Source organism: Ascaphus truei, chromosome 5 (assembly GCF_040206685.1).
Source record: "Ascaphus truei isolate aAscTru1 chromosome 5, aAscTru1.hap1, whole genome shotgun sequence".
NCBI classification, from domain to species: Eukaryota; Metazoa; Chordata; class Amphibia; order Anura; family Ascaphidae; genus Ascaphus; species Ascaphus truei.
Genome location: NC_134487.1, coordinates 281,725,953 through 281,748,969, shown reverse-complemented (window position 1 = coordinate 281,748,969; position 23,017 = coordinate 281,725,953). Strand labels below are relative to the sequence as shown.

Genomic DNA, 23,017 nt, shown 5'->3' with positions numbered 1-23,017 from the left:
GTAGTGGATGTATTGTAGGGCTGGCCAATAGTAAGGGACTTACCACCTTAGTTACGGTTGATTCAGTGGAGCAGACGGAACCGCAGCAGAGGATTCCCCAGACCTGGTGGAATCGAGCCCGCGGTAATACCAGACATAAGGCAAGAAGGGGATTGTGTTGGAGGCCCCCACATTGTGGGACCACACTTGGAGCCCGTCTACAAATCCCCTGATGTACTTGAGTAGCCAGGAAGGTACCACCACGTGCACCAACACTTCATGGGAGGGTAGCACTGCCCTCACATATATTTGGGTGGGACTGTTCTGTGGGCATCGGGTTCCAGGTGCCATGGGTACCCTCAGTACTTTGGGGAATACTGTTACTGTATTGTCATAACCAAATTGTGTATATTTTGTTATCAGGAGACTATGGGACCATAGTAAATCGGCTGTACATACTTTTTGTGATTGTGGTTATTGGAGGTATACTAATAGCTATACCGGTTCCCGTGAGGGGCTATCCAGCCAACGCAGGGGTCCTCATGGGTGGAGGCGCTGCAACAGCCCCCAGGCTCCCCAAGCATGGAGGCTCAGCCCCGCCTGTAGCTTAACAGATAGCACCATAGCACCCCTAACACACATATCTCCCTGAGGAGGAGGGAAGGGATGTTACACATAATTTTACCTATGTAACTAGAAGAGTTATGGTGGACCCAGTGTCTTTATTTTTTTTAACTGGGATACAAGACGGTACCAGATTTATCAAACACAATTAATCATGGCAAGTAAACCCATTTGGTGCTGCCGGAATCTGTATTGATGCTGATACTCCGCTGGGAGACTATTATTTATTTATTTTATTTATAAAATGTTTTATCAGGAAGTAATACATTGAGAGTTACCTCTCGTTTTCAAGCATGTCCTGGGCATAGTCAATATGACAAATAATACATGGTTATAAATACAGTTACATAAGTGAACAGGGTATACATTATATACAATACATTGCATGCACAGTTAGAGAAGATGTATATTATAGGCTTATGTAACAGTTACAGACCAGATTAAAATGTGAGACAGCCTTAGTTTATTAAACATATCCCCACAGTTTCAGTCAACAATCAGTCTCCACATGTCAACCATTTGAATTACTCACCATGCCATGCTGAGCTGGAACATCATACACTGTTTTGATCCCTCCAGGGCTAGTCACATAGGATGTATAATACTCCTCCAGTTTTTTCCCCACCCCTAGGTCAGGGCACAAAAGTGAGTTAAGAAATTATTTATATATGTCATCTTTATATGGTGATATGAAAGATGGCTGGTCAGCTTTCTGCGTGATAAAATAACAAAGCTAGACAAACTGTTTCGCGTGCTGTATGTAGACCTCATTATCTGGAATTTTAGGATTTTTGGTGTAATGTAATTTGAAGTCTGTGCCGCCGTGTCCAGAGTCTGATCTGCTCTTCTGCGTGGTTCATACATTTTGACAATAGAGACAAATAAAATGAAACAGCGGAGTCGCTTTTCGTGTTAGATTGTAATAACTTAGTGCAAATATTTGATTAAACTGGGCGATATTTCTCGTGGCGTGACTTCGCTGCACGCTGAAGCAGAAAATGATAAAAGCAAGAGTTTGCTTGTTTTCGCCTTCTCTCCGCCGTCAGAGCGGGAGGGTGGCAGTGATGCAAGGAAGCTGGTCGTGGCTCCATGGGTGGCAGAAGTGGCAATCGGATACCCTCCGCCTCCGGTGTGGAGCACCCCCCCCCCCCCCTCTCTCTCCAAACAGCCTCATTGGCTGAACTGCTCACGTGCCGCTGACGTCACACGGCCGCCGTGCCAGAAATAAAATTCTTCTGGCGATGCCACTCTGCAGCACCGTTGCGGTCGTGCAACTGCAACGACCTGCATATACTTGCTAAGGCGCTGTGCGGCATCGCAGTCGCACTATAAACTGGGCCTTATATAGGCCTTATATAGACCCATATCCCTCCAGGTAAAACAGCTATGTCCAGTAAATTCAAATCCCCCATATTCACACCGCTTCCTCAACCACACATTAAAGTTTCTGGTGTGAAGAGTCCTGCTGTCCCCTCCCCCCTCCCACCCTATATACTTTCAATAACTCTGAAAAAGTCACTGAGGATGCTACCTGCCCAAGAGATGTCCCCAACTTCTCCTGCACTATCATAATCTCATTCCTAGCCAGGCCATTAGTACTTAGGTGAATATTGACATCAACTTCTCCCCCTTGTCTTGCTGCCTTAACAATTCCCACAATGCGCCTCCTATCCGTCTGAGCTGTAGCTCCAGGTAGACACCATAACTCTCTCTTCCCCTCACTACACTCTCCGAAATATATACCTCTTAGGAATCCCGCAGGAGGAGTTGCCTCCTTTTCTGGAATCCCATTTTCCTCACATCCTATTCGTTTTAGAACCCCCACCTCCACCTCCACTGCTGTAGGGCAGTATGTGCCTCCGTGGTGCAGTTCTGCCCTGCAAGTGCAGCATAGGAGATGTGCTTCCTCACCCAGCCAGAGCTCACAGTGGTCCACACTATCCTGCTTCTGGGTGGCCTCTGAGGCAGTGGTGGACTCTAAGGTGGTGCCTGTGTGTAATGTTTAAGGGGATACTTTGGGAGTAAAGGGTCTTGTATGTATGTAACATGTAAGCACAGCCTTGGGGACATCGCTCTCCATCCTGCACAGTTTATACTCCCTGCTCCACACCCATTGTACCCTAAAGTATATACATGTCTATGACTCACCTGGAACTACAACGGTATCGCGAGACCCCGCAAATATGAACACTTTATCATTTGCCAAATTTGATACAGGATCAATGAGCCCAGAGTTGGCGTAAGTCTGAGTATATGTCTTTAGGCTGTTGACATTAATACTTGTAGGGAATTTGCTACAAGCGTTTAAAGCGGTCATCATATTCCCCACTGCACAGTAATATGGACCTGCAAAAAAATACAATAGGAAAGGAGATATTTTAGATGAGGGTTTCTGCATAACCTCAATGGATGTCTCAATTATAACAAACAACCCCAGTTATTCTATTACAGATGTATTAGTGCTGTCTTATTGGGAGGGGGAATAACATAATCATATTTTTATTTGATTACTAATTAATGAGCATGACTTATTAAGAAGAGGTTGGAGTTGATCCCAAATGTTGATCTGTGCAAAAGGTCAGAATTAATCTGTGGGGAGAAAGTTTTTCTCAAGTTTTGTACTGGCAAGAAGGGGCTGATTCAATAAAGTAAAAAATCCACTGACTTGAATGGTAATGTTGGACTGATCTCGATGAGATTGAACGGTTTGGACTTTATAGAATCAGACACAAGAGCCAAGATTCTCATAGGTTAATCAAGGATAATGTTGTAATTGTATGAGTGGCGCCGGCATTTTCTCTGACTCTCTTGAGGATACTAAAATAAGTCACCAGCCATTTCTTTCATTCCTATAATGGAGCAGAAGCTCAGTTTAGAACCCGATACAGCTTCCTGTGCTGTGAATGATAGTTCTTATGGATCAGTGGTTTGTACTATGCAGCCTGGGGCTGATTATATTTGATTTGGACACAAATATAAGACTTGTAATAAAAGTCACAAAGAAAATATGTACTAACAGGAATGTGAGATTGCAGTTGGCATCAGACACCAAGATGAGGACATCATTAGAAAGGAAAGGTACAGTATACAGGGATATACCAAATAAGGAAACATGGGAAGGATGTTGATTCAGGGAGAATTCAGATTGCCAATATTGGAGTTAGGAAGGGATTTATTTTTCCTTTTATGAGACAGCATTGGAGGATATTTCACTATTTCACTAGGGTTATTTGTTTGCCTTCCACTGGATTAAAATACTGTAAATAGAAATATAGTATAAGTACTGTATCTGTCATCTAAATTTAGCATAGCTTTAACTCGATGGACATATGTCTTTTTTCAACCTCATCTACTATGTAACTACTGTATGTAATTACAGACTGATCGTGATTCTGTAATAATGGAGAGGGGCCGTGGTGATTTCCTGTCAATTGCTTTGTTATTGAAGATTTTAGTCTGAATATGTTACAGGTTGTCCTTGCTCCTCTAGCTAAAGCAGGAACAATTCTTTCGACTGATTTTAGCGATTAGGAAAACTGTTGTTAGCAACTTTATTCAAACTCATCATTTTACTGCTCATTTGCTTATCATTTCCCAGAATCCCGGGCTGCAGTGGAAGCAATGTATGCTAAGAGATCATGGTGAAAAGCAGGCCTGTCTGAGACATGCGAATGTGCTCACAAGTGATATTTTTATTTACTATCATTTTATAACCAGCTAATCCTAATTATTGTCTTCCCATATGTTATACAGTAGTATATGAAAAGAAAATGTGAAGATGACGACAAAAGTAACATGTATTTCTGATACCTCCAGCAAACATGGCAGCTCCCACGATCCTCCGGGAATGGGCAATGTGGAATTGGTTGGCCATGTAAGCTCCTGAGGATAAGCCGGACACTGACACAGCAGGGTCAATGTTGTAGGAGCCTGGAGAGAAGTAGTATTCAAGTTAAGTCTATTTTTACAGTGTCTTCCTCGTCCTAACTAAATGCAGCTAAACCGCTCTTAAACAAGTCTGGCTACACATGGGAAATATTTAGTTATTTATCTAAATCATGACTTGCCTTCTCTAGCCATCACCATGCCATTACACATCTAATACTAATGGAAAAGATGTCCGTCCAATGGCCAAGGTCACTCGTAAAAACCTCATCAGCACCATCCTTTTTCCCCACCACTAAATGTTGTGCCTCTAAACTCTTCCATTCTATGTTGGGGCAGGGTCTTCCTTATCTCCTTACATTTGATAATATGCATATGTTATGGTATTATCCCACATTAAATATAATAATACCTAGAAGTGAGTGTTGACCAAAACAAACTGTTGGGCAGAAATTCTAATTAATAAAATGCAGTGAGAAGCACAATGGTCTCTTTTAATTTGTATTAACCTTTCATTTGTATTTATCAGCAAGGATCCCAGTTTTTTCTTCCAATCTTTACTCCTCTTTACCTTGACATAATATGTTTTTTCTTTGAAAAACGTAATTTCTCATATATAGGGGGAAGTACTTTTTTGGTTTCAGGAGAAAGCAGATAATGTCCAATTCATACCATGAAGTCTGTTATTTGATTTTATTCATCTTTTATCACACATCAGGAGTAGTTACTATTAAATAAAGTAGGGATGATCATCCAGGCAATTGGTTGTATGGTTCATTCCATTCCCACAATAAGCACCGTTTGTGCACCCAATGTACCTGGGCTGATACACACACACACACACACACACACACACACACACACAAACACACACCTTCATCTCATGCTGCTGCTGCTGCTTCCTGTCTACATGGGAATACCACATTCAATAATGCAGTAGCCCTGGTTCCTCAGCTCTCTGATTGACCTCAGTCATTAAACAGTGAGAAGCAATAGATAGCTCTCTAATCTTGCCATGTTAACCAGGGCCATTTCAAACCAGGTATGCCACACAGCGCACCCTATTTTATACGCAGTACGTTACCATGATCCATTGTGCAATGTATTGAAATTGATTCAAGTAATAAAAATAGTTCAATGCGGCCATTGTATTATTGTCACACACATGCACACACACAGACAATCATACAATGGCCTCATTGAACTTTTTTTATTACTTGAATCAATTTCAATACATTGCACAATAGAGCATGTTAATGTACTGCATTTAAAATAGGGTGTGCTGTGTGGAATACCTGGTTTGAAATTACCATGGTTACATGGAAAGTTGTGTGTGTGTGTGTGTGTGTGTGTATGTATATATATATATATATATATATATATATATATATATCTACTTCTGCTATTTTCAGGAGTTTCTCTCCCTCCCCTCCCCCATTAACTTTAGCGTGTTCATCTTATAGCCCTTGGGGTGAAAAGGCCCCTCTCAATATCTGTGCATCATTCGACTTATTATATGGTGTTTATACCCCTCACCCTTAGTTTTTTTCCACATGGTAAACATTTCATCTGTGCTGAAGCAGGTATATCCTGAAACCTGAGCTGTTGGTAGCCCTTGAGGACTGGAGTTGGCCGCTCCTGGTGTACATAGAATAAAGCCCTAAACTTAAGATAAAGCAGGGGTCTCAAACTCAGGCCTGAAGGTCCACCAACAGACCAGGTTTTATCGATATCCCAGCTTCAGCACAGGTGGCTCAATCAGTCGCTCAGTCTTCAACTGAGCCACTTATTGAGCCACGCGTGCTGAAGCAGGGATATCCATAAAAGCTGGCCTGTTGGTAGCCCTTGAGTACTGAGTTTGAGACATCTGAGATAAAGTGAAGTGACTCCAGTACTTGAAGTATTTTAAAGTATTTAACATGCAATACTAGCCAAATCTGAATCTGTTGCATCAGTCTGAAAAGGTACACTGTAAATTGGGCCTTGGGAGTTATTTCACTTCAGTGATCTTCTGCCCTTTGCTGATCTTAAACCCTGCTAGATCCTGACCTCTGCCATTATCCTACCCCTTTCCTAGCTGGTTCTGTGATGGGAATATAATTGTAGAGGAACATTGTTACATTAACATGGCCCTGAAAGAAACTAGATAATGACACTCCCTCTTCAGTGAGCCCTCAATAAATGAAAACAAACGTTATAAAGTTATTTAACATTTTTGTGTGTCAGAAGAAGAAGAAGCTGCAATTAACCAAGACTTAATCCATTAAACCGATTATGATAAACCGGCAGGTTATGGGCAGGGCAGGGACATGAAATGTGCCAGCTATAAGGGATTATGTCTGCCGTGTTATTTTTTTTATGTTGATGCACCAATTGGAGACTTCATATAAATGCGTGTTTGTAACAGGGACTTATCACCGTTTGAGGGAAACTGCCTCTAAATCCAGCAGTGTGCTGGTTAAGTGCACACAGGCATTCAACCAGATTCCACCTGGCTGATTATGACTTTTAGAAAAGCCTGATGTGAGAAACAGGAAAGGGATTCCTGAGTTCACAATAGGGCTGACACAGGAAAGCAGAGAAGCCTGCACATAGACACTGTCTTGAGCACAAAGGCTGTTCTGAGATCAAGACACCCAGATACCTATATTACCTGGGCACAGAGGACCCAGGAACCTGCCAGAGACTGACATGGAGGGCCACCTGCTTAAGGTATCCCCCCCACCTGAGACTTTGGGGTGATAGGCTGATAATGGGAATATCCCTCCAGTCTTGCAGATAGGTTCTGGGGGAGTAAGTTAGCCCTTACAAAGAGATAGGGGCTTGTAATTTTTTTTCTTTGTTTGCTGTATTCTTTAAAGGAACATTCAATAAAGCCTTACAGGTATATTCATTTCACCTTTAAAACGGTCTCCATTGCATACCTCTGCACACATCTCTTGCAGTGTTAAAATCAAAACTTCCTGGAACCTTGAGATATTTCTGATAAAATGTGGATGCCATAATGTGTTCACGGCCCTTTCAGGATATTCGTAATCTCTTACCTAGTCGTGACTGTCCGGTGCAGAACCCAACCAAAGCCAAAATAAGAAAATAGTCCTTCATATTTGAAAAGGAATAGAACGCAAGGAGAGAAACGTTCGTAGGAATGAGACACAGTGCTGTGAGGAGGTCGCACGGACTCGCACTGGGACTAGGGGTCTTCTGTACTTGTAAAGCCCACTCCTGGCCTTGGAGGAGTGATAAACAGGTGACTGCAAACCATGTGAAAACAAAATGTTGAACAGCTGTAGCAGCTGCTGCTATCTGACGATAGCATTCAGATTGCATAAATATAGGTGAATGCTAAATATTTGAATTAGATTTAGTAAAGTAAACAAAACGACACGGAAACTTCCACCACCACGAAAATAATTTCTGCGAGGATCTCTTGAAATTCCCCCAAGCCCTGAAGAAACAGGGGAAACTGATTATTCTCTTAGTTAAATTATAACGTCTCTTGCAGATACAAGAGATTTCCTTCAAAAGTCATGGCTAACTTGTATTTAGTAGACAAATACTTCTACACTCAGTTGGACACCACAACACTTTGGAGAGGATCAGTTCTAATGCATTTCAACAGGAGCTGATTTGAAGGCGTTTTGTCAATATGAAGATTGTAGAAGGCAAGTCCTATGTAGGCAGCAGCTAGCCGCGTCCTTAGAAGACGTAAGTCCCATGTTTACAGCAGCTAGCCACGTCCTTAGAAGAACTAAGTCCCATGTGTGCAGCAGTTAGCTGCGTCCTTAGAAGAGGTAAGTCCCATGTGTGCAGCAGTTAACTGCGTCTTTGGAAGAGGTAAGTTCCATGTGTGCAGCAGTTAGCTGCGTCTTTGGAAGAGGTAAGTCCCATGTGTGAAGCAGCTAGCCGGGTCCTTCGAAAGCCAATTAAACCCAAACTTTAGAAAGACAGTAGTTAATTTCTAAACATCCTCCCTGAACTCCATGCATGAATGGAAAATGCATGAAACACAGAGCAGAAGGGCAAATCATTTATAAAGCTTGGGAAACAAAGCTTGTAGGAAAAATCCTACATTTAATAGAAAATACGCAGAATACATTCATCAAATGACCCATATTTGCCCGTCTCTATGTAGATTCATAAGTTACACATTTTATGTGTCTTACAGCTGTGTCCAGGACTCCATGAAACACAAGGACAATGTTACCCAAAGGCTATGATGCTCTAGAGCAGGCCCATCAAGCTCAGAATAGCTTGGGGGCAATTCTTAAATCCGAATGCCAGACTCAGGACGCACCAGAAAAAAATTAAATAAATCAACAGTCACTATAATCTACTTGTACGCTTTTTTCTTGACCTTTCCTTATTAAAAATATGTATATGTCACTGGTATCCCTCTCTCCCCCATCACTCCACCCTATCACCTTTTCCTCTCTCTCCCCCCATCACTCCTTCTCTTTCCCCATCACTCTTTCCTCTCTTTCCCACCATCACCCCTTCCTCTCTTTCCCACCATCACCCCTTCCTCTCTTTCCCCCCATTACCCCTTCCACTCTCTCCCCCATCACCCTTTCCTCTCTCTCCCACCATCACCCCTTCTTCTTTCTCCCCCCCCCCTCACCCTTTTCTCTCTCAACTTTCTTTTTTCTGCTCTGGTATGGCGTGGCGATCAGAGGGATTGGGAGTGTAGGTGGACTTACCTTCTCGCACTCTGCAGAGTTTCATCACAGCATTGCAGCCTTCCATTCAGGGTATTCACCCCGGCCACTCAGGTCCTGTCCAACCTGAGCATTGGCTTCAGCCAGGACCCTCATGAGGTCACGGGCAACGTGCTGTGGTCCTGCTCCCTGGCGCACACTCCCTGGGGAAGGACAAGGCGGGCACAGTATTAGCCTTGGTCAGTGCCACCGACAGGGGGACTCCTGTCCCGGGCCCGGTAAACCAGATCAACAGAAGGGGGCCTTCTGGAGGATGCTATCAGAGGGGGCCTGCTCGAGGGTGTCTTGGGAGGTGCCTGCCTGCAACTCTGCTGAGCAGACGCGGGCCACATGGTCACACCTTGTAGGCCGCGTGTTTGACAGCCCTGCTCTAAAGGAAGTAGATTTCTCTGTTCATATTTATCATATCTACAGCAAATGCAAGCATCAGTTTCATTTGTTTTTCTTTTAGTGTCATTTTCGCATAATGCTAGTTTAAAATGTACAATATACTAAAAGTTTAAAATGACTCCTTTAATGAAATATAATAAATATCATGTACTGTATAATAATAAAATGCATTTATTCCTCCAGCTCTTTTTCTCTCTTTGAAACTTACTTGCCTAGTTTCTCTGCTCTGCTGTTGTTCGTCACAATTTCTCTTTACTCAGTAAATCTGGCAAAGAGTGACAACCTTTGCATGTAATTACCCAGAATCCCTGACTGCAGTGGAAGCAGTTTGCTAATCGACAATGGGGAAGGACAGGGTTGCAGACCTGAGACATGCTAATGTACCACAAGTGGTATTTTTATTTGCTATATACTGTATGGTGGAAGGTTTTTGTCACTTTTTTTTTTTACCCATCATAACGTTTTTAATGTCCGGTTATACCCGTTATCAGTTTTATGTTGTATAGTCAGCAACCAACCTTGCACTGATGAGACCCAAAAGGTCAAAACAGGTTGGGTGCATCTGGGTGGGGCTCTGCAGTGCTCTTGTACCTACCCTGGCCTTCTGGTCGGGATTGTATGTGTTCTATATATATTTATATAGAATAAACAAAAACACAAAGTATTTAAAAAGTAGGAAAAAAGTTTAATGAAATTTTTTTTAAGAAATAATAAAATTGACATTTTGGTTAAATAAATAAATAACGTTTTTCAAAACATACAAGTGCAGTGCAAAAATACCATAAATACCCCCAAAATCACAGCCCATATAGCAAGTGTGGAACTGTGAGCTGGATGCAGCTATCTAGTTTCTAAGTAACAGCAAGACGCCTTTAGTGAAAGCATGTGTTCATGCAGAGAATAAATTATCAGTTGCTAGGTAACCCCCAGGCGTGAGCGGAGCCGCGGTCTGAAACTGCAAATGTGCACTCAGGCTATTAAACAGATCATCTGGTTACTAAATAATAGTATAAGGTATGTGGCATAAACATAAAAGTTCAATCAATCGATCAATGTGCTGGCTAGAGATAAAACTCAAAGCCAAGGTAGCACAACTGAGAAAGGCTGCTAAAGTTGTTATTGAACACATCAACCAAATTGATGTATCTGTCGGAGTAAAAACTTTACAAATTATTGTCCATCCAGATAGATGTGAAATGAGGTAAAAGGAACCACATCATGGGCTGGCATGAAAACCTAGTTTGCTCATTTTGTATAAGCCATCTCCAAAAGATATGTTATTACACGAAACAGGTACCTTACGTATACATTTACATATAAAAGTGTCTGTCCGTCTTCAAATCATCCCCTGCTGCGTCTATTTAAGTTCTAGCTAGGTACAACAATATTTGAATTGTCTGTCTTCACATCATCCCTTGAAATTCAGCTTTCACACATGGGCAGGACAGCACCCTGCCTAGAAAAGCCATCTCTTTTAATGTCCCTCACATGTGCTAATGAAGTTGGTTGGGCCAGTCAGGTGACATTTTAGAAGTATATAAGTAAGCACACAGCAGCCTTGCGGTCTGCAGCCAGGTTTGAAGTAGCCAGGTTTAAAGTAGAATGTTAGTGCTGAAGTTTAAAAGGAGTGAACAAGTGGACAACACCTCAACTGGTCCTGATTCCTGCATTTGATCTATGCTGGAAAGGAGGATATTATCTATCCCAGACTGCACGTCTCAGCAGTTTACTATAGCTGTGATGCCGCCTTTACTATTTATATTTGCTATGACCTCACTTGTTTTCAGATTCTCTCTCTGTGCATAACTTCTTTCTCTCTCACTCTCTGCTCCTATTTGCCATAACTGAGACTTGGCTCACTCAGTCTGACTCTGCTCTGGAAGCTGCCCTCTCTTATGGTGGCCTTTCTTTCTCCTACACTCCACGCCCTGGTGGCAGGGTTGGAGGCATGTGGCTCCTCCTCTCCTCTCTTTGCCATTACCGAACCCTTCCAATTCCCTCCTCTCTTACTTTTCCCTCCTTTGAGGCTCACACTGTCCAGATCTTCTCTTCCCTCCCTGTCCACGTGGCGGTCATCTATCGCCCACCTACCTCTACTCATTCCCATTCTGCCTTTCTCACTTTAAATCCTGGCTCTGTTTCTTTCTCTCTTTAGACTCTCATGTTCTTCTCCTTGGGGACTTCAACTGCCACATTGATGACCCCTCTCTCCCTTGGTCTTCCCGCTTTCTCTCTCTAACCTCTTCTTTTGGCCTTCAACATTGGACTGCTGCTAGCACCCACAAGGATGGTCACTATCTAAATCTGGTTTTCACTAAAAACTTTTCTCTCTCTGATTTCTCCATTTCCCCCTTTCCTCTCTCTGACCATCACCTTGTCTCATTTTCTCTATCTCGTTTCTACCCTTCTCCATCTCCATCTTTTAAAAGGTTGCTCAAATGGCAGATCTATGTCAAGCCAAATGTTCATGCAGGGATCTCTCAGTTTTGCCCAAATACACTAATCTGCATGGGCAAAGAATGATATATACAATGAACTGGCTTAAACAAGCAAGGTGGTGTTTGATGCATATAGGTGTAACGGGTATTCCCCCATCCAATCGCATATAGAGTGTATGTGAGGGGGAACCTATATGTTACCAGGTGTGGTGCAGTATACCTGTCAGGCTCACAGGAGGTCTGAGCCTCCGCTAGTGAGAGCCTGGGGTGAATCCTCTGGAACGATCTTCTAATTACAGTGCCTCCACCTGTGCAGGATTCTAGGAGTGTAGAATGTCCCCTACACAGGACCCACATATATGAACCACATACACAAAGGTACATATAACACAGGTTTACTATATGGGCGGATAACACAATACACATGCATCAACAATATGACATCAACCGTATGTAACTTCAGTGTCACCCTGTAACACTACTAAGCACAACTATCCACACACCTCACAGGGCCTTAACCCCAAACAGTATTCCTAAAGTCCTTGTACCCCAAGTCCCAAGAGTCTCACAACCCCACCCACGTGTGGGACAGCGCTGCCCACTAAGATGAAGTGTATAGGTAGTGCACTTGGTGACTTGGATAATACCTGCCCGGTGCTTCCAGCAACTGGTACCGCAGAACTGTGGAAGAGGACCGTCTGTGTCCAGCGCCGAAGCCTCAGCGATGGGGGTCTCCTTCTGAGCAAGCTCACCGCTCAGACTGTCTCTTTCTCTGCTCTGCAGAGAATGATCCACTGCAACACTGACACTTCTTGTCAGAGCACACAGCACTGCAGCTGTGTCACTGACTGAACTGACTACTAACAGGGCAAGGTCCCTACCTAAGGGGCCTTCCCTAAAGCAGTCACAAGCTGAAGGGGAGGGTGGTCTAGATGGGGCCTAAGTGGAGACTTCTGGCCTAGTGCAGAAGGCTACTTTCCTCCCTGCACAAACACACCCTCCCCTCTCTGTGTCCCAGCTCCTAACTGACAATCCCTGTCTGTACACAACATTGTTGCAACTTTGCAGCATGAGAATCTGTCAGCCTTATTGGCTTCTGGCTGCCTGTGACCAGGGTGAAAGTGCAGTCCCCAGAGGCTGCTGGGAATTGTAGTCCTTGGTACAGCTCTTTCCTATGGGGACCGCGTGCGCGATCATTACTGCGCATGTCTGAATCTGTAATGGCCGCCGCTACTCTTAACTGAGCATGCGCAACTTCCAAGAGCTCTTGCACACATGTAATGGCCACCTCTACCCTTGCCAACCTCTGCGCATTGCGCAAACCTCGCACTAACCACAACATGCCCGCCACGACTGCTCTGATTACGCGCAAGCCTCCGCACATGCGCGAACACATTAAACATGGCGGTGTCCTGCCGCAGCTGCCACCGCAGCAGCAGGCACGCAAGGGGGAAAGAAACCGGCAGACAGGGGGACCGGAGGGACCCTGGCTACATAGGGAAGCTGCAGTGCAGATGCCTAAACGTGGGTTGAGTTACCATATGTCTGCATATACAGTAGCACAATTGATACACTTGAAACAACTAGGTTTATTATGGGATAATATTCAGGAATTCTTATGTAACGGTGTTTCCCCCACCCGGTGGGAGATTTGGCCATTACTGGTCGTGTGGTGCATGATACCTGCTGGTAACAGGAGGGCGAGTCGTCCGCCGGCGGTAGTGGGGACATAGGACTAGGCTTCTGGGGTTCATACCCTTCATATCTCTTTAGCAGTGCAGCGCCTCCATCTGACGTAGGCTCCAGGAACTGAAGGTGATCTCCCACGGTAGAACTATTACCTCTCCCCCCAGTAAGGTCACGCACCAGGCAGGAGGTATATGCAAACAGGAACGGTTTATTACTCTTCTGTACAGTACAGGAACAACGGCCGGGTTCTGCCCAATGCAGTCTCTCAGTTACCCAGGAAGAATGGTCCCTAGGCCGTCATTACAGGGCACCCGCAGCCATCCTAGCTCTTCCCTGCCTCCCTAGCAGAGGCAAAGGTATGGTCTACAGTCCAGGGGTGAGCAAACTTTTTATGCCGAGCCCCCCTTTTCATCCATGAAATTTCTCGCCCCCCCCCCCTGCCTGATGTAATCAAAATCACATAACGTCAGCGCACGTGAGCTGGTTCAGCCAATGAGGGCGAATCAGCTTTGTGACGTGCACGACACGTGTCTACAAACTCCTGCAGCCAAGTTCACAAATCGCTTGGGCTGCAGGCGTTGGCGCAGGCAGTATAGTAGTATTGGATCACTGTTTATTTTATTGTTTGCTGGCATCTGGTAATATGTTTTTTTTCTGGTGCACAAAGGCAATCCATTTGAGGGGGCATTCATCCACCTCTTTGCTAAATCCCTTCCCTCTCCCCTTTTTCCCTTCTTCCATTTGCTTTCCCCAGTGTCATCCTCTCCTACCTACCAGTTTCATGTATTATTATTTATTTATTCCCGTTTTAAATGTTGCCCAGGGACCAGGGACCCCCATAACCAAACTCAAGGGGGGTACTGATGAATCTCCCCTGCTGATCAATACTCTCAAGTGACCCCCCTGACCCAAAGAATAACCCTCAGCCCCCCAAAACTCATCCTCCCAAGCCCCTCAATTCTGCCATCTCTGTCTGACCTTCATCCCTCCGTTTAGCCATCTTTCTCTCCCCCTCCCCCAATATGTCTCCCACCTCTCCATGTCTTTCTCTCCCTCTCCCCAATGTCTCCCATCTCTCCATGTCTCTCTTTCTCTCCCCCTCCCGCAATATGTCTCCCACCTCTCCATGTCTCTTTCTCTCCCCCTCCCCCAATATGTCTCCCACCTCTCCATGTCTCTTTCTCTCCCCCTCCCCCAATATGTCTCCCACCTCTCCATGTCTCTTTCTCTCCCCCTCCCCCAATATGTCTCCCACCTCTCCATGTCTCTTTCTCTCCCCCTCCCCCAATATGTCTCCCACCTCTCCATGTCTTTCTCTCCCCCTCCCCCAATATGTCTCCCACCTCTCCATGTCTTTCTCTCCTCCTCCCCCAATATGTCTCCCACCTCTCCATGTCTTTCTCTCCCCCTCCCCCAATATGTCTCCCACCTCTCCATGTCTCTTTCTCTCCCCCTCCCCCAATATGTCTCCCACCTCTCCTTGTCTTTCTCTCCCCCTCCCCCCAATGTCTCCCACCTCCCCATGTCTCTTTCTCTCCCACTCCCCCAATATGTCTCCCACCTCTCCATGTCTTTCTCTCCCCCTCCCCCCAATGTCTCCCACCTCTCCATGTCTCTTTCTCTCCCCCTCCCCCAATATGTCTCCCACCTCTCCATGTCTCTTTCTTTCCCCCTCCCCCAATGTCTCCCACCTCTCCATGTCTCTCTTTCTCTCCCCCTCCCCCAATATGTCTCCCACCTCTCCATGTCTCTTTCTCTCCCCCTCCCCCAATGTCTCCCACCTCTCCATGTCTCTATTTCTCTCCCCCTCCCCCAATATGTCTCCCACCTCTCCATGTCTTTCTCTCCCCCTCCCCCAATATGTCTCCCACCTCTCCATGTCTTTCTCTCCCCCTCCCCCCAATGTCTCCCACCTCTCCATGTCTCTTTCTCTCCCCCTCCCCCAATATGTCTCCCACCTCTCCATGTCTCTTTCTCTCCCCCTCCCCCAATGTCTCCCACCTCTCCATGTCTCTCTTTCTCTCCCCCTCCCCCAATATGTCTCCCACCTCTCCATGTCTCTTTCTCTCCCCCTCCCCCAATGTCTCCCACCTCTCCATGTCTTTCTCTCCCCCTCCCCCCAATATGTCTCCCACCTCTCCATGTCTTTCTCTCCCCCTCCCCCAATATGTCTCCCACCTCTCCATGTCTCTCTCTCTCGCCCTCCCCGCAATATGTCTCCCACCTTTCCATGTCTCTCTCCCCCTCCCCCAATATGTCTCCCACCTCTCCATGTCTCTCTCTCTCCCCTCCCCCCCAATATGTCTCCCACCTCTCCATGTCTCTTTCTCTCCCACTCCCCCAATATGTCTCCCACCTCTCCATGTCTCTTTCTCTCCCACTCCCCCAATATGTCTCCCACCTCTACATGTCTCTTTCTCTCCCCCTCCCCCAATGTCTCCCACCTCTCCATGTCTCTTTCTCTCCCCCTCCCCCAATATGTCTCCCACCTCTCCATGTCTCTTTCTCTCCCCCTCCCCCAATATGTCTCCCACATCTCCATGTCTCTCTCCCCCTCCCCCAATATGTCTCCCACCTCTCCATGTCTCTTTCTCTCCCCCTCCCCCAATGTCTCCCACCTCTCCATGTCTCTTTCTCTCCCACTCCCCCAATATGTCTCCCATCTCTCCATGTCTCTTTCTCTCCCAATCCCCCAATATGTCTCCCATCTCTCCATGTCTCTTTCTCTCCCACTCCCCCAATATGTCTCCCATCTCTCCATGTCTCTTTCTCTCCCACTCCCCCAATATGTCTCCCACCTCTCCATGTCTCTTTCTCTCCCCCTCCCCCAATGTCTCCCACCTCTCCATGTCTCTCTTTCTCTCCCCCTCCCCCAATATGTCTCCCACCTCTCCATGTCTCTTTCTCTCCCCCTCCCCCAATATGTCTCCCACCTCTCCATGTCTCTTTCTCTCCCCCTCCCCCAATGTCTCCCACCTCTCCATGTCTCTTTCTCTCCCCCTCCCCCAATATGTCTCCCACCTCTCCATGTCTCTTTCTCTCCCCCTCCCCCAATATGTCTCCCACATCTCCATGTCTCTCTCCCCCTCCCCCAATATGTCTCCCACCTCTCCATGTCTCTTTCTCTCCCCCTCCCCCAATGTCTCCCACCTCTCCATGTCTCTTTCTCTCCCACTCCCCCAATATGTCTCCCATCTCTCCATGTCTCTTTCTCTCCCAATCCCCCAATATGTCTCCCATCTCTCCATGTCTCTTTCTCTCCCACTCCCCCAATATGTCTCCCATCTCTCCATGTCTCTTTCTCTCCCACTCCCCCAATATGTCTCCCACCTCTCCATGTCTCTTTCTCTCCCCCTCCCCCAATGTCTCCCACCTCTCCATGTCTCTCTTTCTCTCCCCCTCCCCCAATATGTCTCCCACCTCTCCATGTCTCTTTCTCTCCCCCTCCCCCAATATGTCTCCCACCTCTCCATGTCTCTTTCTCTCCCACTCCCCCAATATGTCTCCCACCTCTCCATGTCTCTTTCTCTCCCCCTCCCCCAATGTCTCCCACCTCTCCATGTCTCTCTTTCTCTCCCCCTCCCCCAATATGTCTCCCACCTCTCCATGTATCTTTCTCTCCCCCTCCCCCAATATGTCTCCCACGTCTTAATTGTCTCTATCTCACCCTCCCCCAATATGTCTCCCACCTCTCCATGTCTCTCTTTCTCTCCCCCTCCCCCAATGTCTCCCACCTCTCCATGTCTCTCTTTCTCTCCCCCTCCCCCAATATGTCTCCCACCTCTCCATGTCTCTTTCTCTCCCCCTCCCCCAATATGTCTCCCACCTCTCCATGTCTCTTTCTCTCCCACTCCCCCAATATGTCTCCCACCTCTCCATGTCTCTTTCTCTCCCCCTCCCCCAATGTCTCCCACCTCTCCATGTCTCTCTTTCTCTCCCCCTCCCCCAATATGTCTCCCACCTCTCCATGTCTCTTTCTCTCCCCCTCCCCCAATATGTCTCCCACCTCTCCATGTCTCTATCTCACCCTCCCCCAATATGTCTCCCACCTCTCCATGACTCTTTTTCTCTCCCCCTCCCCCAATATGTCTCCCACCTGTCCATGTCTCTTTCTCTCCCCCAATATGTCTCCCACCTCTCTATGTCTCTTTCTCTCCCCCTCCCCCAATATGTCTCCCACCTCTCCATGTTTCTCTCCCCCCTCCCCCAATATGTATCCCACCTTTCCATGTCTCTTTCTCTCCCCCTCCCCCCAATATGTCTCCCACCTCTCCATGTCTCTCTTTCTCTCCCCCTCCCCCAATATGTCTCCCACCTCTCCATGTCTCTTTCTCTTCCCCTCCCCCAATATGTCTCCCACCTCTCCATGTCTCTTTCACTCCCCCTCCCCCAATATGTCTCCCACCTCTCCATGTCGCTCTCTCTCCCCCCAATATGTCTCCCACCTCTCCATGTCTCTCACTCCCCCCAATATGTCTCCCACCTCTCCATGTCTCTATCCCCCAATGTCTCCCACCTCTCCATGTCTCTCTTTCTCTCCCCCTCCCCCCAATACGTCTCCCACCTCTCCATGTCTCTTTCTCTCCCCCTTCCCCAATATGTCTCCCACCTCTCCATGTCTCTTTCTCTCCCACTCCCCCAATATGTCTCCCACCTCTCCATGTCTCTTTCTCTCCCCCTCCCCCAATGTCTCCCACCTCTCCATGTCTCTCTTTCTCTCCCCCTCCCGCAATATGTCTCCCACCTCTCCATGTCTCTTTCTCTCCCCCTCCCCCAATATGTCTCCCACTTCTCAATTGTCTCTATCTCACTCTCCCCCAATATGTCTCCCACCTCTCCATGTCTCTCTTTCTCTCCCCCTCCCCCAATGTCTCCCACCTCTCATGTCTCTCTTTCTATCCCCCTCCCCTAATATGTATCCCACCTCTCCATGTCTCTTTCTCTCCCCCTGCCCCCAATGTCTCCCACTTCTCCATGTCTCTCTCTCCCCCTCCCCCAATATGTCTCCCACCTCTCCATGACTCTTTTTCTCTCCCCCTCCCCCAATATGTCTCCCACCTGTCCATGTCTCTTTCTCTCCCCCAATATGTCTCCCACCTCTCCATGTCTCTTTCTCTCCCCCTCCCCCAATATGTCTCCCACCTCTCCATGTTTCTCTCCCCCCTCCCCCAATATGTATCCCACCTTTCCATGTCTCTTTCTCTCCCCCTCCCCCCAATATGTCTCCCACCTCTCCATGTCTCTCTTTCTCTCCCCCTCCCCCAATATGTCTCCCACCTCTCCATATCTCTCTCTCTCCTCCCCCAATATGTCTCCCAACTCTCCATGTATCTCTTTCACTCCCCCTCCCCCAATATGTCTCCCACCTCTCCATGTCGCTCTCTCTCCCCCCAATATGTCTCCCACCTCTCCATGTCTCTCACTCCCCCCAATATGTCTCCCACCTCTCCATGTCTCTATCCCCCAATGTCTCCCACCTCTCCATGTCTCTCTTTCTCTCCCCCTCCCCCCAATACGTCTCCCACCTCTCCATGTCTCTCTTGACACCGACACTGACACTGACACACACACACAAACACACACACTCTCTCTCTCTCTCTCACTTACTTTCTCCAGTCCCCCATGTCGGCTGAAAACTGGGACAGGAGGAGGAGGGGCTTTCTGTGTGCAGGGAAGGCCCCGCCCCCGCTGCAGGCAGAGATCACACAGAAGCAGCCTCAGCACGGAGCTTGAGCTTGGCCGCCCGTGCACAGCTCTGCCCGCCCCCAGGCTTCTCCGCACGTAGCCTTCGCCCCCCCGAAATATTCTTGCACTCCGCCCTCCAGTTTGCGCACTGCTGGTCCACACTCACTCTCCCCCGGAGGGAAGAGGACTGGAGAAGGCCCAATGTTCGGCCTCTCCAATGTGTGACCTGCCTTCCTCAAGTGGGGGAAGGCACTCACTAATTTGGCGCGGTACTGCACTTAAATATGGCCAGGAGGAGGGCACCAGGTCTGGCTCATGATTGGTCACGCCCGGACCTGATGTCACCGCCTCCCGCTGTCACTCAAATGCAGCTCCTCAGAGGGGGAAAACCCCATATCAACTACAGGCAACCAGATTGTACCAGGGTTTACTGCCAGCACAAGGGCAGATTAGTAGCAATCAGGTAACCTGGCTACACTTAATAGAAAACAAAATTATTAGTAATAGTCAGCATGGATTTATGAAGCATAGGTCGTTGCAAACTAGCCTCATCAGTTTTTTTGAGGAGGTTAGTAGGAATTTAGACCAGGGTAATGCAGTTGATGTGGTCGACTTAGATTTTGCAAAGGCTTTTGATACGGTTCCACACAAGAGGTTAGAGTATGCAATAAAGGACATTGGTCTGGGTACAAATATTTGCATATGGATTAAAAACTAGTTGAAGGATAGAGAACAGAGAGTTGTAATACATGGAACTTTCTCAGGTTGGGCTAAAGTTGTGAGTGGCGTACCTCAAGGATCATTACTGGGACCGCTGGTTTTTAACTTAATTATTAATGACTTTGATGTTGTCATCGAGAGCAAAGTCTCAATCTTTGCTGATGACAGTAAATTGTGTAAAGTAGTAGAATCAGCAGGATGTAATTTCTCTCCAAAAGGACTTGGAGAGACTGGAAACTTGGGCAGGTAAATAGCAGATGAGATTGTATACAAATAAATGTAAGGTTATGACTTTGGGAAACAAGAATAAACAGGCAATTTGCAAATTAAATGGGGATACATTAGGAGAATCCTTGATGGAGAAGGACTTTGGAGTGCTTGTAGACAGCAGGCTTAGCAATAGGGCCCAACGTCATGCAGTAGCTGAAAAGGCAAACAAGATCTTACCTTGCATTAATCAGGGAATGGATGGAAAGGATGTAAATATAATTATGCCCCTCTATAAAACATTGTTAAGACAACATCTTGAATATGGAGTACCGTTTTGGGCACCACTCCATAAAAAAGACATTATGGAACTAGAAAAAGTGCAGAGAAGAGCCACCAAATGAATAAAGGGAATGGGTAATCTGATTTATGAGGAGAGGCTAGAAAAAATAGATTTGTTTACATTAGAAAAGAGGCATCTAAGAGGGGATATGAAAACTATATAGAAATATATTCGGGGACAATACACAGAGCTTTTAATAGAAGTATTCATCCCAAAGGCAGTACAAACGGCATGCGGTCAGGGCCGCCAACAGCGGGGGACAGAGGGTACTGGCGTCCTGGGCCCCGTGAGTCAGGGTGCCCGGTCCCCCTGCGTGGCCGCGCCTCTCGATAAATCCCGTCGCCCGGTCACCACGGGGTGACATGATTTAGCGTGCTCGCGATGCGCCAGGCAGCTTCTCTGCAAAGAGAAGAAGAAAAAAACCTCCCCCTCTCCTGATTGGCTGGCACGTGTTAACACGCTGCCAGGATTTTTTTTTGGGCCCGTAGCAAGCTCTATATGAGGTGGCAAAGCGAGGCCCGCCTCTTCTTGCATGGAGCAAGTGGTAAGTATTTGCTCCTTTCATTTGTCCTGGGCCCCATGGTTTCTGTTGGCGGCCCTGCATGCGGTCATACCTTAAGGTTGGAGGAAAGGAGATTTCACCAGCAACAAAGGAAAGGGTTCTTTCAGTAAGGACAGTGAAAATGTAGAATTCATTACACATGAATACTGTGATGGCAGATACAATAAATATCTTCAAAAAAAGTTGTCCATTTTTAGAAAGGAAAGGTATACAGCAGGGGTGGGGAACGTCCGGCCCGCGGAATGATTTGGTCCGGCCCCCGTGCGTCAGGGGGCCTTCGCGCGCTCGCACTGTGCCTGCAAGAAAGGAGGGGGGGAAACCCCCCCCTTTCCTGATTGGTTGCCTCGTGTTGGCATACTGCCAAGATTTTTTTTTTGGTCACCCACCCCTTCGCACGTCCACAGAAGAGCGAGTCTGCGGAGGGAGAAACACATCAATACGATTCTCCACACCGGGCAGCAGTTGTGGAGGTGGGCACATGCTCCGATCCCCCCTGCTCCGATCCCACCCCCCGTGCATGTCCACAGACCTCCTCCGATCCACCCCCCTGCTCCGATCCCACCCCCCGTGCACGTCCACGGACCTCCTCCAATCCCCCCCCTGCTCAGAATCCCCCCCGCGCACTTACACGATCCTCGTCCCCACACCGGGCAGCAGTTGCGGAGGAGGGCACCTGCTCCGATCCCCCCCTGCTCTGATTCCCCCCCCGCGCACTTACACGGTCCTCCACCCCACACACCGAGTAGCAGTTGCGGAGGGCACCTGCTCCGATTACCCCTCCGCTCTGATTCCCCCCCCCCCTGCGCACTTACACGGTCCTCCTCCACACACCGGGCAGCAGTTGCGGAGGAGGGTACCTGCTCTGATCCCCCCCGCGCACTTACACGGTCCTCCTCCCCACATACCGAGCAGCAGTTGCAGAGGGCACCTGCTCCAATCCCCCCCAATCAGATTTCCCCCCGTGTGTGTCTGAGAGAGAGTGTGTGTGTCAGAGAGAGTGTATGTGTGTCTGAGAGAGAGTGTGTGTGTGTTACGCCGGTGCTGCCCGCAGACCAGACCCGTCCCCTGAGCTGAAGGGGAAAGTGGTAATACACGCACCCGCAGCAAAGGGAGCGTGTCCGGAGTGTGGTATAAAGTGTTGCCAGGCCTGGTGTAGTAAGGTAGACAATACTTGCCGGTACCGGTTGTAGAGATAGAGTGAAGAATGCCTTGCCGAGGTCAGGGAGTGGAGAGAGGAGATAGGTCGTAGTCTAAGCCGTGTTCAAGGGGTTACCAGAGTGAGCGTTGTCCAAAGAGTGCCGAGATCGAGAGCCAGAGGGGGTAGTCGTACAAGCCACGTCAGAACCTGTGAAAACACTGAGAGAATCCAGAAGACTGAGAGCAGAGAGGAGCTAGATAAAGCAGGAAGGTCCAATTAGGAACGGAGGCAGGACAGGAAGAGCTACAGGGAGACACTGCAGATTGGTGCAGACATAACAGGCCAGGTGAGTCTTGTTGGTAACCTGAGTATGCCCGTGCGGTGTGCGGGGTGGAGCCTGAGGTCCGGGGGACAGGAAGAAGAGTGTGCAGAATGAGCGCGCTCCGTAACGCGTGTACGCACGTGGACCGAGCCAGTGGATGGTGCAGGTGTGCGCGTGAGAGGGCGTGGACGCGCCCGGCGCTGAGCAGAGGAATCCCGCGAGTGATCCCGCGACGGCGGCAGGGGCGGGGAGCCGCGGAGGCCGGTAAGGCAGGATTGTTTTGTGTGTCCAGGGACTCCCTGAGGGGAGAGTGTGCT

The 23,017-nt window shown here is 47.7% G+C and overlaps 1 protein-coding gene across 3 annotated transcripts in view; it reads right to left on the bottom strand.

Moving 5' to 3' along the window:
• The window catches only part of LOC142494591 (poly(3-hydroxybutyrate) depolymerase-like), a 35,699-nt gene extending 16,337 nt beyond the window's left edge, over positions 1-19,362 (bottom strand). Inside the window, exons 1-5 of one of the 3 annotated variants that reach the window (XM_075599041.1) lie at positions 19,331-19,362; positions 9,189-9,349; positions 4,414-4,533; positions 2,752-2,949; positions 1,136-1,230 (exon numbers count right to left, since the gene is read on the bottom strand). In XM_075599041.1, the coding sequence (XP_075455156.1) occupies positions 1,136-1,230; positions 2,752-2,949; positions 4,414-4,533; positions 9,189-9,234 (459 nt within the window). In that variant the 5' untranslated portion in view covers positions 9,235-9,349; positions 19,331-19,362. Of the gene's footprint in view, positions 1-1,135; positions 1,231-2,751; positions 2,950-4,413; positions 4,534-7,532; positions 7,707-9,188; positions 9,350-12,681; positions 13,055-19,330 lie in introns of those variants that run through there. The other 2 variants (XM_075599040.1, XM_075599039.1) reach the window with 2 other exon arrangements.
• Between the last annotated feature and the right edge of the window lie 3,655 nt (positions 19,363-23,017).